At 39.6% G+C, this 18,536-nt stretch overlaps 1 protein-coding gene across 1 annotated transcript; it reads right to left on the bottom strand.

Moving 5' to 3' along the window:
- Nucleotides 1-69: 69 nt before the first annotated feature.
- On the bottom strand, nucleotides 70-14,315 carry scaf4a (SR-related CTD-associated factor 4a). The gene is made up of 19 exons (XM_085470340.1): nucleotides 14,132-14,315; nucleotides 12,547-12,630; nucleotides 12,401-12,445; nucleotides 12,146-12,307; nucleotides 11,172-11,304; nucleotides 10,939-11,075; nucleotides 10,615-10,809; nucleotides 10,299-10,384; nucleotides 10,091-10,172; nucleotides 9,682-9,858; nucleotides 9,401-9,474; nucleotides 9,048-9,238; nucleotides 8,865-8,965; nucleotides 8,401-8,514; nucleotides 8,158-8,314; nucleotides 7,713-7,840; nucleotides 5,056-5,209; nucleotides 4,027-4,182; nucleotides 70-3,770 (listed from the first exon to the last, which is right to left on the bottom strand). The coding sequence occupies exons 1-19, from the start codon at nucleotides 14,159-14,161 to the stop codon at nucleotides 2,539-2,541; spliced, it is 3,438 nt and encodes a 1,145-aa protein (XP_085326466.1). The 5' UTR covers nucleotides 14,162-14,315; the 3' UTR covers nucleotides 70-2,538.
- Between the last annotated feature and the right edge of the window lie 4,221 nt (nucleotides 14,316-18,536).

The raw sequence follows: 18,536 nt of genomic DNA on the forward strand, positions 1-18,536 counted from the left end.
GCTGTGGCAGGATCATAAGTAAACATCCTACATCATACTACATAAGAAAAAAAAAATTGAACACAAAAATAATTTGGTACAAAAATAGTTTATTAAAAACAATATCCTATGGTTGAAATATTGAAGATTTAATGTCCATGTCTTCTGCTTTTTTTTAACAAATCATAGAAACATCTGTCAATTTTCAAACCACTAGGAGTTAAAAACGTTAAAGCAAAGGGCCTCTGTTGTTCCTTCCAAGTCGACGCGTTTCTCTCAGATAAAGAAATCACAGATTATTAACAGAAATTACTGCGAGTCTTTCAAAATCGTCAGTGATACAAGCATATTTACAGCAGTGTCCCAAGCAATGTTCTTCATCTCATCGCGTTAGATATACCCTCTTTGTCTCTGTTTGTGTGAAATTGTTCGGGAACAAGTATTATGCTTGCTGAATCTGGGCTTGTGATTTTAACAATATCAGATACAGTATGTCTACAGTGATACGGAGACCTAGTTAGTAAGCTGTGTTTTATCAAAGAGCATAAAAGCAAATAGCCACAGGATTCATTCTGTATTTCCATGTAGTCAAAACTAATTTATGACTGTGATGGATGGACGAGAAAGATGGGAAATGCTTCCAAAACACAACAGGACTCTTGTGTGTGATCCAAAAATGGACTTCTACTAAGAGACAAACAACCACGTACACAGAAACTTGTATCTATCCTTGTGAGAAGTGCAAGAAACCCGGGACCCTATGTTATTAGTATTTGGCTTACGAAAATTGTTCTCCCATGTCTCAGCAATTAGGGGACAAAAAAAAAACAAAAACAAAAACCCTAAACATTCTAGCTCACAAGAATCTAAAGCTATTTACATTTTTCCTCCCCCTGAAATTTGTTAGGTTATTTTCCAGCAAAACATAGTGTTAGGAGTTATGAGTTATTTCTGATCCTCACAGGGTTAATCAAAATGCTCAATATCCACCTAAGCTTGGGCCTGAATATTTGCACATTCTGCATAGTTAACAATAAAATAAGATTTTTATCTGCTGAATCTGAGGAAGTCTTTCTTTAGCTGAGGAAATAAAAAACAAAATGCACACACACACACGCACATTAGGTACGAATGTCTTAGACCGGAGGGGGGGGGGGGATAACGTTTTCAGTGGCATTTTACTTGCACAACTTTATGCTGCAAACATTGTTTTCAAAATTTGGCAGGCAGTATAATTCTTAACTTTACCAGTAGCGTCTTCTTTGTTTCTACTTTTGATGATCTGTTATTCAAGGTGACACGTTGATTTGCTTGCAAAGGACTTTTATTTAAGCAAGACAATTTCTGAATGTTCAGATCACTCTGACTACCAAAACAAAGCCAACCTCGGGCTTTTATTGACCTCATGTCAATATCAAGCTTAATCTACTTTACAGATTTTATTATAGATTTATACTGCCTCTGTTATAGTTTAGGTTCTTGGTTATGACCAGTTATACAGGTTTGTATCATATAATCAAATCCAAACACAATAAAAGATTCTGAGAGCTAACACACTGGGATCAGCGATGTTGTGACGATACAGTTCGATAACAACAAGTTTTATGTTTGTTTTTTTAAAGAAATCCTGTACTAGCGTGTCTTTAGAAGTACCGGTAATATTTAAAAAAAACTGTTATGCTGTGACTTTTTAAGGATACGGTATATTTCACAAAATCATCAGTTATTGCACTAAAGCTCTGTTTTTATTCTTACTGATGTGATTCAAAGGCAGAAAGTGGGGACATAACTGAAAGAAGGGCTGTGTTATTATTCCAACGTCTAACTCAAAGTGTATATTACCCAAACATCAAGGAGTTTGTATTTTCCATTTGTCTTCTTTTTTTCCTTTTCCTTATTTTTAAATTGCAAGCCCTGCAAGTAACTGAATTAGATTTTAAGGCCACAACAACTCCTTTCAAACCTGTGCCTTCCTGGATGTGAAAATGCAATGAGAATTTAGAACACAAAAAAGCAACGAGATAATTAAAAAAACAAACAAACAAACAAAAAAGCCTAGGTATAATGGAGTTGCTTGAAAAGTTATTCAGTGTTTGACATGATGACAATTTGGCAAATTTAAAAACAATCTAAAACAATACCATTTACATCTTTGAAAACATCCTTTTTTCCAGTAAATTAGGGGCGTGAAGTAAAAGAAATGTGTCATACAAATCAGTCGTTTCCTTCGTTGGCAAACCAACTACAGCAAAAACAAATAGAGCTACATGAGCATGCAAACACTGTCCGTTCTTATAACCTGCAGGAAGGAGAAAAACTACGGCCATTTATCCAAAGTGATTTTCACTTGTTTTGAAACACAGGCCTAATTTTGACACGTGAAGCCTGACGACATCAATTTTCATAAGCTTAACAACATTTGTGGGAGATCTTTTCGACTTACTGCCCAGAAACTGTCAGTCAGTGACGAACAAACTGATTAGTTTGAATCAGTCTGCCAAGAACAGACTGACTATCATGGCAGAGACACGTTCCTATCCATCAGTGGTTCGCAGCAGTCTATGCAGCCTCCTCGTTTGCTTCTGTGGGTTCACTTTGAGCCGGCTCAGAGGGTGCCTCTTCTCCTGTAGAAGCAGTTCCCTCTGGAGGCGGAGCTATAAGTTCTGATTCTGGCTTCTTTTCAGAAGCTTCCACACCTGGCTCCTTACTAGAAGCTTCCACACCTGGCTCCTTACTGGTTTCCTTGGTAACCTCAGGGGTCACGCAAGGTTGCTCTGTACTGTTAGGGGTCCGAAATCTGTCCATGTTTTCCAGTTCGGCTAAACGGTCATCTTTGTCCCAGCGTGTGGCCCTCTCACGCCGTTCTGACCGCCTTGGCCTGTCTCCTTTTGCCTCGGCTCCTCTGCCTCTCTCACGACTTCCTCGTTCTGTTCCCTCCCCCCTCGCTCGCTCTCTATCTCCATCATCGCCCCTGGCACGTTCCCTGTCGCTATCGAGGCTGCTTCGCCTCTCCCTCCAGTCCCGCCTGTCTCTGTCCCGATCTCGTTCTCGATCCCGGTCGCGATCCCTGTCACGATCTCGGTCTCTGTCTCTCTCCCATCCTCCACCCCGGTGATCGCCTCCATCTTCCTGCCATCCTCCAAGCCTGTCCCTACCATCCATTTTATCACCACCTGCTCCTCTCCCTCCATCGCCAAATGGACGCCTGCCACCTCCAAAACCTCTTTCCCTATCTCGATCCCAGTCTCTGTCCCTCTCTAGCTCTCTGTCCCTGAAACCAGGCCTGTCTCCCCTGAATGGTCTGCTATCCATTTCTTCTGGCCCCTCTAGACTCCGAGGACCGCCTGGTCGGGTAAAAGGAGGTGGACCCTGAGGAGGGGGGCCATGCCCATGAGGGAAAGGAGCCCTTAAATTGTGCGGCGGGGGCATCCCAAAGGCTCCTTTAGGCGGAGGTGGCTCATGGTGCTGCATCATTTGAGGGTGTGGCCCCCTGGGCATCATCTGTGGGGGCATGGGGGGCATGCCGGGGTGAGGTGGCCTTGAGCCATGGGGTGGTGGGAAACGCTGCATGTGTGTTGGTGGGGGAACAGGAGGACGCTGGAGGGGAATCAAACCAGGCCGTGCCCCTAGAAGACCACCTGAGGGGGGTGGAATGCTGCCGGGATGGCCGCCCTGGGGCCCCACCAGAGGAGCACCTGGAGGTCCACCTGAAGGTCCACCTGGAGGAACACCTAGATGTCCGCCTGGAGGAGCACCCAGAGGTCCACCTGGAGGCAAGCCTACCTGGTTAACTAAAGACGAAAACCAAAGTATAGCATTAATATAACTACAATGTACTTATGATTACAAATAAACAATATATTTAAACAAACACTAACTACAAAATCTTTGGTACTATATTGCAAAACAACTAAGTGACTTCTAGCACTTTTCTATGTTTATTTAGCAAGAAAATAACACTTTAATGGTCAAACATAAGTCTCTTTAGAATGGATAGAGGAGAAGGGAAACATCACTTTCTGTGATAGGTAAGAAAGGCAGACTGACCCATAGATCCCATCTGATTATTAAAGATGTTGGGAGCCTCGAGGGCCTCGTCATTTTTCCGGTTTCCCAGACCTGCTGGGTCTAGAGGGGGGTCCTCAACTCCAGTTTTAGAAGGAGGAGGGGGACCAAGAGGCATAGCACCAGGGAGAGGAAAACCTGAAGAAGAGTAATAAAAGGAGTTAGGGTCCTGTTTGATTCAATTAAAAATGACTTGGACTAAGCTGGATGGGTAAAATCTGAAAAGGTGCACTTGTGCAGTTTGTTGAAGTAAAACAGCAAAATCAAACTGCCAAAATCTCATTCATAACATGCACGCAAGTTAGCAAATGAATAAATGTATTTCTGATAAACGTAAATGTGAAAAGAGAGAAATAACACTAGTCAACATCCACTATCCCCCATAAATATTAAAATACAAGAAACATGGATTTTGTTCTGTTTTACCCTTTAAATCTTTATCATTACGAACTTTTTGATCTCCTTCTGACAACATGATGGGAACACAAAAAAATCATGTCCTGCATGATTTGCTTTCAGTCACAATTCACTCATGAAAGCAAAACGATTAAGAGCTTTTTAATGACTCAATAAATGGGTTAACTGTCATCATTACATACCTCAGTCCCCAGCTGCCATCATTATTAAATAAAATGAATCACAAGTTAAAACTGACTCTTGTCCTTTTCTTATTTCTATTACTGGCAGTGTCCAGTGCTGCCCCTCAGCCTCCTAGTTGATGGTATCAATTTCAAACACTTATGTCGCTTTATTCTCAAGTTATCACATTCACAAGATTTTTGTCAAGGTCACTGAGATTCAAACTTGTCCCAGATTTTAAGTAGTAATTTGAAAATCGCCTTGTTTTCCAGTTATCGCATTCACAAACTTGGGTGTCCAACAACAATACTCTATCAGCCTTTTATGGCTGAGGGGTATATAAAAGAAGAAAACAAAAACACAAACCTGAGAGCAGACACTGTATAAAAAAGACCACAAACAAAAGTATGATTAAATAATAGAAATTGTTACCTGGAGGCATTTGCATGGGGTTGAAGCCAGGTCTGATGAAAGGAGGCAGCGGGACACCTGGAGGGAAGGAAGGTGGAGGCATGCCTATAGGCCCAGGAAAGACAGGAGGTTGGAGAGAACCCACACCAACCATTGGCTGCTGCATTGGAGGGACCTGAGAACATTTAGAAGTTACAGTTGATTTTAAATGAGAGAAGTGTGAGACAGTGTTTCATGTTGTGTTTCTATCCAGGTATGCCTTTACTGCACTGACAGTGCATTTGGGATCATTGCAATCCTGAAAAATGGAACTGCTGCCAATCAGACACTTTCCAGATGGTGGACAAAAATCTGACAGTACTTTTGCATGTTGATAATTCAGTCTATTAGGACAAGCTCTCTAACACCTCTGGCCAAAATGCAGCCCTGAATTATGGCAAAGCCTCTACGAGGTTTGACAGATGGCTGTAGACACACTGCTGGTACCCCTCTCCTGCCCTCCTCTGTACATACATGTTTGAAAATATTTTTTTCTTTTCATCAGTCCGTAAGACCTGTTGCCATTCGGTCCCGTTCTTGTATAAAATTTGGCATTGGTCAAAAACAGTAGCAAAATTTGTTCCCCATTTCTTTAGGACTTGACTTTCTGTCAATCTCCAGGCCTGCCACTCCCTCTGTTCTCCACTTGTCTAATATCCTCAAATGTTTCATGGACACATCACAAAGCATGCAGCTAGCAGCTCTTTGGGAATCACCCATTTTGTACAAAAATACTATTTCATGTTTCTGTAACAGGCTGCTAGTAATAAAGTGTGTAAAGATACAACTTAATTAGCCATGTAGCATTACATGTAGTTTTAGCTTAGCAAAAACGCATTTCTGGAAAAACATTATGGTACAAGGACCAGACTGAAATAAAACCATGTGTGTATACTGATTAGGGCTGCTCGATTATGGCAAAAATGATAATCACGATTATTTTCACTGAAATTGAGATCACGATTATTTGACGATATTTATTTAACCCTTTAAGACCTACCATAGAACCAAGTCCGCCAGAGCTTATATTATTTTTTTTGTACATGCTGTAGTGCCATTTGTGGGATCATTTCAAGTTGCTATACATCAATACAACTGTTATAGCCCATATTTTAATAATATGTATGCATTAAGTCCATAGTAACTACATTAATTGCAAACAAGTGCAATAAACTACAAAAAAATTGAAAATCGTTTTTGTTTTGTTTACATATATTTCTACTTGGAGAAATTTAAGAGGTTTATCCCTCAAAACTTTAAATACAAAAAAGTTGCAAAAAATAGTTTACAACAACAGGAAATTTATTTTGAGTGTCTTCATAGTTTTATTTTGGAGATACAGCAATTTTTATATACTGCAGGAAAAACAAAAAAAACAATCCTATGATGCAAATTTGCAAAGAAAACAGCACGTGCATCAAAATAAACTATTTCCAGCAGTGCAATTCGAGTTCTAAGCATCCCAGCAACTATTCAGAAAAGTATAGAGTCAAACATGACTTATAAAAACACTAGTATAAGTATAGTATAGTATAGTTTTTTACTTAAGGCCTACAAGTAAAAAACTACATTTTCCGCAAAAATGACATCACTTCCGGTTTCGGGCAGGAAATGCGATAGTTCGAGTTGACGTCTTTTTCAAAGTGGGAAGTGTTACGAACAGCTGATCGGATCGGCAAAGCGTGTTTCTGGAATATTATGTTTTTGTTCCTGCAAGCGCTTTTTATGCAATTTTTGCAAAGCTTTATGTGGAAGGAAACCGTGACCGAGGACAAGCTGATGGCATCAGATGTAAGTACAACTCCTCCGGTTTCATATGCAAAACAAATTATTGCGCTAGCTTACACGGTTCAGGTTCTACAGGGATTTAAAAATAGTTACGCAAAACGGAGTGTGCTGCTCTGACCGGCTTTAAAGGGTTAACAATAACAATGTATTGAATAATGACTTTAAAAAATAATATAAAATAGTGTGCAAATACTGATAACAGTGCAAATGTTTGCAATATAAGAAATAAATGAAAAATGTAAACATCTATGTTTAGTCAACTTTGCAGTGTTGCTCTGTGGTGCAGCTACTACATCGTAGCAAAGTTTACACACTGTCTACTTGATCCACGTCTAACTCCGCCAACCCATAATGTTTCCACACCACTGAAGTTTTTTTTTATACCTCTTTTCAACCAACGGCAGTCACTCTCCTCTCCAAATAACTTCTGCTTAGCTTTCCGAGCTTCCCTCGGGTCCTCTTAATTGTTGTGACGCGTGTTCGAAATGGAGAGCGGTGCGCTTGACTTACCACACGGAGCAGCGCGAGAGTAAAGCATGAGGGAGGGTCTAATAATCGGCTCAGTCATTTTTAATGATCGTTGAAAGCCCAGATCGTAATCGTGATTAAAATTCGATTAATTGAGCAGCCCTAATACTGATTACCTTTTATGTTATTTTTCGAACACCAATTCTCCAATTTTCTCATCAACATAGTCCACTCAGCATTTACATACCCACAACAATAGCAGTCAAACACAGCTGACTCCGTCAAGATTCAGAATCTGCTTCTTTTAAATTAGCAATAAGCAACACCTCTCAAAGTCTAGGATATGACGATACTGGTAACAGTTTATATGGCTTTTTTTTAACCTGTGTAGGAGGAGCATTTGGGGCAGGTACAGGTACAGCTTGTGTCTCCTCAGGCTGCTGTTGCTCTGAACGGCCGTTGTGAGTGAGTTCCTCTGGGTGGTCGAGAGCCTTCCTCGTGCCACTCCACTCTAGAAAAGACAGCATTTTTTTTTTAAATTAAAACAATATCTCTGAGGAACAGCATGATTCCTTAACCCCTACAAAATCGTACTGTATGTGTATAATAACTTTCATGGGGATTGGTTCAGCTTATAGTGCTTTACAGTTGACAAGCCAATAATAAGGCAGAGCAAATGTAATAAAACTGGTAAAAGCAACATTAGGTACACAGAAGACAGAATAAAACATAAGAACACTAAAAGTAATTTGATCTTTTAATTAAATAACAAAAATGAATTAAACTAAATAATTCAAAATAAAGTGTCTTCATTTTTTCTTTTTTTACCTGGTGATAAAGTGTCCACATCGAGCATTCCTCCTTCTTTAAGCTCCTCTAACTGGTCCTCTCTGACTTTAGACCAAGGTATGTAGGTGACACCCAGCTCCACATCCCAGTACTGCTTATAGTCAGCCTTTATGCCCTTGTTCAAAGCCCAAGCAATCTGATAAGTAAAAGCAACTTATTAGTTTTGCCCTTTCCTAACAAAACTAATACATGACAAAGCAACAATCAGTGTTGCTCATTCACCTTAATGGCTTTCTGGTTAACTTTGAATGTTCCCCTGCTGAGCTTCTGTAGAGCCCTGAAGGCGTCTTGCCTATGTATCATAACAATATAAGCACAGCCACGTGGAGGGATCATCTTAAAGAGAGAAGACAACAAAAAAACGAGTGTTTAAAAACAAAAAACAAGTCATACTCATCCACTTTATTGAGCCTGTAATTAGTGGGTTTGTTTTTTTTAAACATGTAGAGCCTTTGGTGCAAATTTGATGTCAGCATTTACTCCATTTTCATCACACTTTTTAACACAAACTGTATCAAATACAAATAACAAAGTTGAGGCTTTGAGCTGTCTGTGTAACAAGTTCTATAAAAATCAAGAAAGTATATAAAGTCAAATTTACTACAAGCTGACTGCAACAAAGTGTCGGTTGCAGGATGACCTCACAGTTAGATAAACTGAAAGCTGATCTCTGTGAGAGAACTTACATTGATGGACTCTATCTGCCCAAACTCCTCGAGTAAACAGGCGACATCTTGCTGCTGTGTTCTCTTGTCCAGCTGGCCTACCCAGAGAGTAGTGCTGCAAACTAAACAGGAGAAGAGAGCAAAGAGTTAGGAACTAAAGAATGTAACTGAAAGTCTTACGATAATAAACAGATGATGACTTACTGCTGACTGTCTCGCTCTTAATTGGTGGAAGACCTTTCTGCCGTCTCTCTCTCTCCTTCTCTCTCTCTCTGCGCTCCTGCGAGCGTGAGCGAGGTGAGTGATGACGCCGATCCCTTGAGCGTGAGCGGGATCGCCTGTGCCTGGATCGACGTGTACGAGAATTGGACCGTGATCTCCTTCGCTTTGGAGATCTGGGGAGCGGGGGGAGAAGACATTTCAACTCAAAGCATTATATTTAAACAGTGTATACTAAGAAGATTATCTACATATGGCAAAATAAACAGGAAATAAGATATAACAGTGTGAACAAGGAAACCTAGTTTGAAAAATTACATCCTGTTTTAGACGTTTACCTGGAGCCTGAGTGTGATCTTCGGCCATGTCTGCCATCTCTCATGGATGAATGGTCCACATCCATTGGCAAATCCTGACACAGTATAGAGAAGATACATTATGAGTAAAATCTGTTACAGCGACAGAACTACATCTCTGTGCAAGTCAAAGTTACAGAAGACCAAAAAACAAAACAATTTCAAAACATCAGAATTTAATTTTCTGACATTTTTCTCAATTTGCTACAATTTTATGCCCAACTACAATTTATTGTGACATCTTTATGCTACTGTTTGCCTACCTGTTGTTGCTGGGCTGCATTCTGGTGATGGTAAACCCCAGGGAAGCCTGGAGGCCCAGAAGAACCAGAGAGGGACATCCCTGACAGCATGTGGCCCATAGGAGGCATCACAGCAGGAAAGCTCTGTCCTGGTGGTAAACCGTGGACCTGGAGCTGCCCATTAGGAGGAAGAGGAACCTGAGGGGAAGAAAAACATATAACACGATCCCTCAAATCAGTTTCTCAGTAACAAACTCAGTTCTCCGTTTTATTTCAGATAGAGAGCATATACTGTAAACAGTTGTATGTGCATTTATAATAAGCCGTAGTATTATGTAATCCTATTGTTAAATCAAGCTACAAAATGAGATGTTAAGATTTGTCAATAAAGAAGAAGCTCTTTTTCATTTAAAAGTCTTGTTCTTTTTACCTGCTGTGAGATGTCCTGTGGTATATTAATCTGTGGTTTAAAGTGATCCATGTGCTGTGGAAAGGCTGGAGGCTGCTGCATACTGCGATGATAAAAATACACTATCAGCTCCACAGCTTTTATTTTGTTAAAAAAATACATTTTCATCAAAGCTTTCTGCTTTCTGGTATCACAGACTGCAGCATATAAAATAAATTAAGAAGCTTACAAGGGGGGCTGAGAGGAGATTTCATCCTTCTTTGTTTCTTCTCCAACTTCTGGTTCATCATCATAATCAAAACGGTCCAGCAATTTCTGCGAGAGAAACACACAAATAATGATGTTTTCTTCATGTGGCAACGCTTCTTCAGCCTTACTTTTCCTTTACTGTGCTATACCGTGTGATACCCTTCAGCCTTCTAGCAGATGCACCTATGATATAAATTTGAAAAGGTTTTAGGTGGGCATCTTTACCTTCTTGCCTGACGGTAAAGAAAATAAAATAAAATAAAGAACATCATGCAAATACAAGAATGCATTGTCACCTTGTCAAAGGCCGTCTTCTGCTGGGCAGGCTGGGTTAGTTGGGCGGGCTGGGAGGGAAGGGGAGGTTGTGGCGCGACCATGCCCAGTCCAGCAGAAACATTTGGGGCCTGTGGTTGAATAATCTGCGGTGAAGGCTGGGTGTTGGTCTCTGGCTTCACTGGGTGCTGCTGAAAGTTCTGCAGGATCTGTTGGAGCTAGATGCCCAAAACAGAGTGAAAGAAGAGTCAGTAATAAAGATGTGAAAGATGCTTAAGAAGTAACAAAAATACAAGAAAGTGAATAAGGCAACAATCTAATGCCAGTCCGCATTAGTAAAAACATACCTGCTGACCCTGTGAGGACTGGAAGAGCTGTGCCACGGCAGCAAAGGCATCAGAGTTGTGCAGCTGAGCAGCAGGTATCATGGTGGAGTTTGCTGTTACCACTGTAACTGGCTCTTTGGCTGGAGGTGGAGGAGAACCTGCCAGAAGAGAGAACGTTTGTTTTCAAATGCCAACATCATACATCAACATATTAATATTATATTAATAAAGCAATGCACAACCTCAAAAATTACCTGGCTCATCTGCGCCTGTGTTGGGTGCAGCACCACTGCCAGAGCCAGCTGCCATGTCCAAGAGGGGCTGAATAACTTCAATCTTGAACACCCCATTCTTCTGCCACAGGTTCAACACCCGCACAATTTTACTCTATAAATGAAAATATTTAGCACAGGACATTTATCATTACAATGCAGCGCTACCTATGAACAGATTTAACTTGGGCAGGCAGGTAATCCAAATATACTTACAACCCCCCTTCCCCCCCACCACCACCAAACTATAACTGGCAACTCATTTTATTATTAACATCTTTAGTCTTTTATCCTGCCAAGAGAACAATCACATCTCAAGATCAGTTATAGATTGAAGAAAAAAAAAAAGGGCTTTCTAAGTCACAACTGTGGTAGTTCCAGTCATCATGGATAGGAAGTTATACAGCCCTTTTCCACTTTAAGTACTCAGAGTGGCTCTCTACTAGAAGCCACAATCATGCAGTGCTTTAAATGCTTTCTATCTATCACACACAATCACAGTCTGATGGATATGTTACAGGCAATTTGGGGTTCGGTATCTTGCCCAAGGATGCTTCGACATATGAAGTGAAGGAGCTGTGGGTCAAACCATCAACCCTGGGATTGACGATAGACTCACACCATCATCATTCACTTGCCTCCTGGGCAAACTCCAGCTCCTATATCTCTAGCTGGGGACAGGATTCCTTAAACCAGAACCTGCAGCAGGGGTAGAACTGGTTGATGTGCTGCAATGCCAAGCTCACTGGGACTACTGCACAGGAGTAGTGTATACTGAATAATTTGTTTGGGAAAGTGTGCATATGCTACCAGTTTTTTGCTCCTGCACACACGCGCCCATATGCCTGCACCACCCACCACAAGGAGAACGTAAATCTGTGGGAAACACTGAGACGCGGCAAATACTCGGGTTAATTTGCAGTGCAATTCAATTGTCACCAGGTCTCTTCTCTTACCCTGTCTTCCACGGGGCAAAGGCAGAGGTTCTCAAAAGTTCCTGTAATGTTTTTGGTGAACCTTGGTCCAAACACATCCTTGTCAGGTCCAAACTGGTGTCTGGACTGCCTAACAATGGAATCCACCACATATAAGCCTGCTACCTTATACTCAGGCTTACACTGGAGGGAAAAGAGGAAGAAAACAGCAGAGTTCATTGGTATTTAGTGAAGAGACACAGTCTGCAAACTTTAATGAAAACAGACTTGGCTCACCTTTTTTATAAACTTTTCCACAATCTGGACCACATGTTTGTAAAGCTGAGGAAGAGAGGAGCAAATGAGCATGCCGTTATATTATAGACCCCAAACATAACAAATTAAATAAATATACAAGAATCATTCTAATGTCGTATTCTTACTTTCATTGCTTTGATGGCAGATTTGGTGATGGAGATCATCTTTGCCCGAGATATTGGGGGTTTGGAGTCCATCAATGAGAATAACTAGACATAGAAGATAATCATTCTGTGAGATGGAGAGTCACGACGCTGGAGGAGTGTCCAGGGTGGTGCTGATCACTTCTATTTCATCACTACTCCTCATCCCATATCAAACAGCCACATTTGGGTCTTTACTGCATTCACGTTATAATTGCATTAAATGATAGATGCAGACCAGGTGGTATCCAAGCAATGAATATCCCAGTTTATACAGACTCATAAAGATTAATGAGGATCTTTTTTAACCCATCTGCTGTAACTGTTGATCGATGCTACAGCATGGCTCAGGGTAACTTGAGTTTATTTAGTCATACTGAAAAAGGAAACCGCATAAATAAATGGGTACGGTGAATTCACAAAACACCAGGACCACTATGATGAAAATGAATGGGCAAAAATCAGGCATATTTCCATTTTGTTTTCATAAATAAAAACACTTCAAAGAATCATGCAGTATTGTATTTCCCACTATAATTCACATCAAAACAAAATTTCAGCTGTTCCTCAACTCTGCCAAGGTGCAGTTGGCCTTTTTGAATGGTTTGCAACATAACTCACATTAGCTACAACATACAGCTTTGTGACAGTGTGTGCTTTTTAGCATGCGAAATGTTTATTCAGAATAAAATAGACAAGATGGAGAGGATCTGGAGAAAATGTAATTTAGACATCTATACACCTTTGACAACAAGGTTAAGATTGTATTCGAATATGAGTCACACGTGTGTGCGTATCTATATGTATCAAATAGTGATGTGCATTCATTGTCAGCCACTACTTTCTCTGCTTGGGTGTGAGACAGAAACTACAATTGAAACTGGACGATATCGCTCAAGAAGCATCGTGGGCTGTTCACAACCACGAGAGCTCAGATATGGTACAAGAAACATGATCTGAACAAGCGTGTTAAGATGCGACAAGAAATGTCTTTCTGCCCCTCAGTCTCTGTGGTGAGTCAAATTCGCGGGTGCAGGCAGAAACACCAAAACATGGCTTGACTAGTGTTTTGACTGGACTCCTAACAACATCAACCGCCTTTAGTCAGGCCTTGTAGTAACTTGGCCTAGCATCTTCTTACCGAGCACTGGTTTTAACATTAACGAGGCTGTAATGAACATTCAGTCTGTTTGTGTACAGTATGGTAACAAGCTATTGCTGTATTGATCTTTCTACCTGTGGTTGCGCGTTCTCATTTGCATTGTGTTGGTAACCACAACTTACTCCCACAAGCTAGCAAAGCGGCAGTCACTGGAAACGCTACTGACTGGATATTACTGTGTAAGCTTAGTGGGTGGCCGAAAATCCAACTATTCCTTCCAGTGGCATTCGTTTACTTCAGGGGTGCCAAACAAGCGCAACACTTAAGCCGAATAAGATGTCCAGTTAACTCACCGAGCAGGCCCACTGCTTCGACCAGCTAGGCTAACTCCAGTGCAACAGCAGCAGCTCCATGATCAGCAGCACCACACTAGGGGAGTTCAGACACTCAGCGAAGGCCACTTACCTCGTGGTTAAAGGCGTTGACGGCATCCATGATTGCCAGACGCTCCGAGCCTTCCCTTAAATTCCCGGTTCCCCGCTTACAGCGATGTTTATTAAAGAAAGGGTCGGTACAACATGTCCGCTCCCGGTAGCTAACGCCTGTTAGCTTCGCATTGGAGGTGTTCGGGTCGGCGGGTACGGCAAAGCATGATGGGATTCAATGTTGTTGTTCTAAGTTTTGTCCACAAGGGGGCAGCATGTTGCGTGGACAGTGTACATAGTGCCCTTTGAAGGAGACAAGCTATCGACACAAACATTTGTTTTGACTGGGTTGGGCAATGGATTTTCCCAAGTGGCCTTATGAGAAACTGGGATTGTTGTGGAGGGCCCAATCAATAAGCTGGACTTAGTTCTGGTCAACATTAGTTCTTTTTTAAAATCTGTTTATAACTACATTGGTGCTCTCGTGGCCCCTTGCGAAAATGAATTGGCAACTCCTGGGTTTGACCACTGTCATCTTTACTGCACTCCAAGCAGACTATAGAATCAAATCAAAAATGGCAGGTGTGCTTTGCTGTCATAATTTTGCAATAAAAGATTTTTTGCACTGATTACTCCTTAAATGTCTTATTCTACGATGATATACTAAAATCGTACTTTAATATATATATATATATATATATATATATATATATATATATATATATATATATATATATATATATTAATATTGTCACAAAATACATTCAGATTTATTATTAACAAGTGCACTTTTTCCTCAGTAGCATCAATATAATTCTAATAAGTAAATATCTTTAATGTGCACATCATTGTTTACACTTCTCTTAAGTTATATCACTAGTAGAATGTTCATATGCAATATTATGCATAATATTATGCATAATATTATGCATAACATATTATGCATAACATGTTATGAAGTACAATAAGAACATTTTTTAAATCAAGATATTTCAATACATCAATATGTGTGTACACAAAAAAATCATCTAAATCCAGATGCATTTTTATTTTTCTAGTCAATTGAGCTTAATGCTTTTCAGTTAATGCAAATTTATTAAATTCCACATTTTAACTAAATTATTTGAGTAAAAATATACTTTAACTCATATTGTACTTAAATAAATATTTGGTTATATTGTTTAAGCAATTTTGTATTTTATCTATACCTCAGTTAAATGGTTTATTTATTCCACTCACCCGTTGTCTCCCACTAATCCAATTTGGGGTCACAGGAGGGCTGGAGCCTATCCAAGCTGTCATAGGGCAAGAGGCAGGGTGCACCCACAGAGGTCACCAGTCTGTCGCAGTGTTAATGGAGTGAGACAACCATTTACATCCATGGTCATTTTAGACTCACCAAGTAACCATCTCAGGCGGTTCCATAGTGTTCTGGTTTATACATGTGAAAGGTTACTGGTTCAATTCTGAACTCAAATCCAGTTTGGGTTTGTATCTATATCTAAATCTATATTGGAGGAAGTCAGAGGAGAACATACAATTTCAACCCCAGACTGGATTCAAACCTGCAGGATTATTTCTTACATGTGAAATTATGTTGCATTTGATTTGTCTTCATTGTTGTCTTAGTAGTACGATAAGAAAACCAGACAAAATATATTTAAACAATTTGGCCTTTAATATAACACATTTAACATTAACAGCTTTGACAAACTGCAGCTTCATTTACAATACTATTCCTTCAATAAGACAAGCATGTGTAAAATGTTACCACATAAATACACAGAAGGTTTTTAATGGTGCATTTATTCATCATGTGCTTTAAATATAAATTCAGTCTTAGTAGATTTTGATACAGTATTAACAAGTGCACTAGATTTTTAGAAATATGTCTCTTTTCTAGACATTTTTAGAGTAGAAGTGCTGAATGAAGTACTAATTAAATTATTTCTATGCAAAATTAGTTTCCTTTAAAGAAATTAACCAGGAAGGTGTACTTTTTGTGTCTTTTTTAAACACAGTCATTACTCACAGTGGAGGCTTGAAGAATGGGTTATATCTCCAAAATCTGTCCACTGATGATCCACTGATGATGTTCCATTTAATGAGATGTGCCTGAAAGTGTGGTTTTGTGGCGATGTCCTTCCCTGTGCATAAAAGCATTAACTACAAACTCCAGTTACTAAATAAAATGCCTTTTTCAAGGAAAACAGATTTGTTTGAACCATGTTTCAGTCAACATGACTGAAGAATAGAAGGAATGTGACAGAGATTCCGCAAAATGTTACATTTCTATGAAGTCCTTGTTCACAACATAATGTTTCAAGCCAAAAAAATCAAAACAAAAACACTTACACTTACAAAACTTTAGGCAAGCTTTGAGCACAGTGGTGGTGGCACCATTGTTTGCTTAACTACCTAAGGACCTGGACACTCGGCAGTCACTGAAGAAACAACGCATCAGTCTGAAGTCAAAGTAAACTTTATTGTCATCACTAATGTAAACACAGTGTGCAGATATGAGACGACATGGCTTCAGCTACTGCAGCCATCCTGATGTTTAAAAGAGGCTAACGAATCAAGACAATGACCCCAAGTGCAAATCAACAACAGAATGGTTGAAAAAGAGGAAAAAATATGTTTCTAATGGCCAAGTCAGAGTGCTGAACTTCCACTCACCTAAAATGCTGTAGCTTGATGCATGTACAATCAAAACATTAAGGAAATTTAATAATCTGAAAGGCTTTGTGGGGAGGAACAGTCCAAATCCTCTCTACTGTTGTGGAAATCTTATAAGCAGCAAAAAGAAAAGTCAGATTGCTTACTGCTGTCAAAAAAATTCATTTACTTTTACCAGCCTGCTTTATGTGTGACTTTGTGTCATTAATCAGATAACATTTGTTTGTTTCAAATAACTCAGATCACTGTCTGATCACTGAGGGTTTGGATTCCATTAATGACAGACAGACTAGTAATGATCACACCACAAATCAGTAAATAAAATAGTTCCATGAAGCATCTGTGATATCATATCACTGAGAAAACACCAGAGGTGTTTCAGCAGAGAGCAATATCAACCCCCCACCCCCAGAGTCCAAACCACGCTTATTTAACAAAATTAGCTGCAATGAATCATATCAAAATAATTAAACTATTAAATATTTTGTTAACTTTCATCTGTTCGCTTTGTGAAACATTCTAAAATAAAGCATGACATTTAAACAAGTAATGTAAGACATCAGACTTAAAATCTGACCACTGATGACCACCCTAACCCTAGAAGTACTTCCAAGTCTCAGTGTGTTATTTCAAAATAAATCTGTTTTGTGCAGAGTAACAAAAATGACCTACAGTACGTTTGTACTTAATACCTGTCACTACTTGTGCAGAAAAAAAAAACTGACCCGATGATCTCATTAAAGTTCTGCGGTCTTATTACTTTTAATGTATGGGATGTAGTGCTTGAGCTTGTAGTATAGAAATCTTCCAATAGATGGTGCACTCGTGCTATCAGTTCTTTGCCCCAATGTCTGGTTTAGTGTCTAGAAAGCATGGTCCAGTTGGCACTGTATATGCATATCTAGATATACTCCTCTCACTCCTTCTATGCGAGTGAAATGAGGAAAACAAAACACAGCAGAAACAGAGAAGTAACCCAAACTAAACCCGTGTAAGAAGCTAAACTGACACCTTCTCACACAAACTCAAAACATATGCTTCATGCTGGCAGGATTTTTTTTAAATATAAACTGAAAGGGACTATTTAACAATTTTGATTAGATAAATTTCCTTGTCAGGTGTTATATATATATATATATATATATATATATATATATATATATATATATATATATATATATATATATATAATTATTATTATTATTATTATTATTATTATTTTATTTTATTTTTTTCAGGGCTTGCAAGTTTACCGAGTAGGAAAACATACACTAGGTCAGGCAAACCTGAGCCGAAGACAAACGGAGTAGGAAATGCCCCTCCCTGCAGGTGTCCTCCTTTGAGTGATGAACACCAGCGTTAATTAGGCCAGAGACTACACCTCAGCCACCGAGGAGGAAAATTGTTCTTTGTCTGACTCTGGTTTACTGGAGTACAACTTTCTATTTTTGGCAGAGCTCCGGGTTCAACCACGAGAGAGGAGAGATAAAAATCCTCGAATATATGCTAGCTGGTCAGAGACATTGTTTAAACTGGATGATTTATTGCCAGTGGCATATGTGTCATTGTATATGTGCCACTGCAGCTAACTAAAGCGAATCCTCTTGGCGCACAGGCATGGGTGTGTTGGTTTAGAAGGCTACTTTACGCACAATTGTGCCTAAATTAATCACTCAGAAATAAAAGAGGACTAAAACAAATATATAAATATGTATAGTTATTCTGTTGCTGTCTCCCTCTCCTGACTACACGTGTATTCTTGTTCA

Source organism: Copadichromis virginalis, linkage group LG10 (genome assembly GCF_057382275.1).
Source record: "Copadichromis virginalis isolate Kocher_CV1m ecotype Utaka linkage group LG10, C_Virginalis_male_GT1.1, whole genome shotgun sequence".
In the NCBI taxonomy this organism is placed as follows: Eukaryota; Metazoa; Chordata; class Actinopteri; order Cichliformes; family Cichlidae; genus Copadichromis; species Copadichromis virginalis.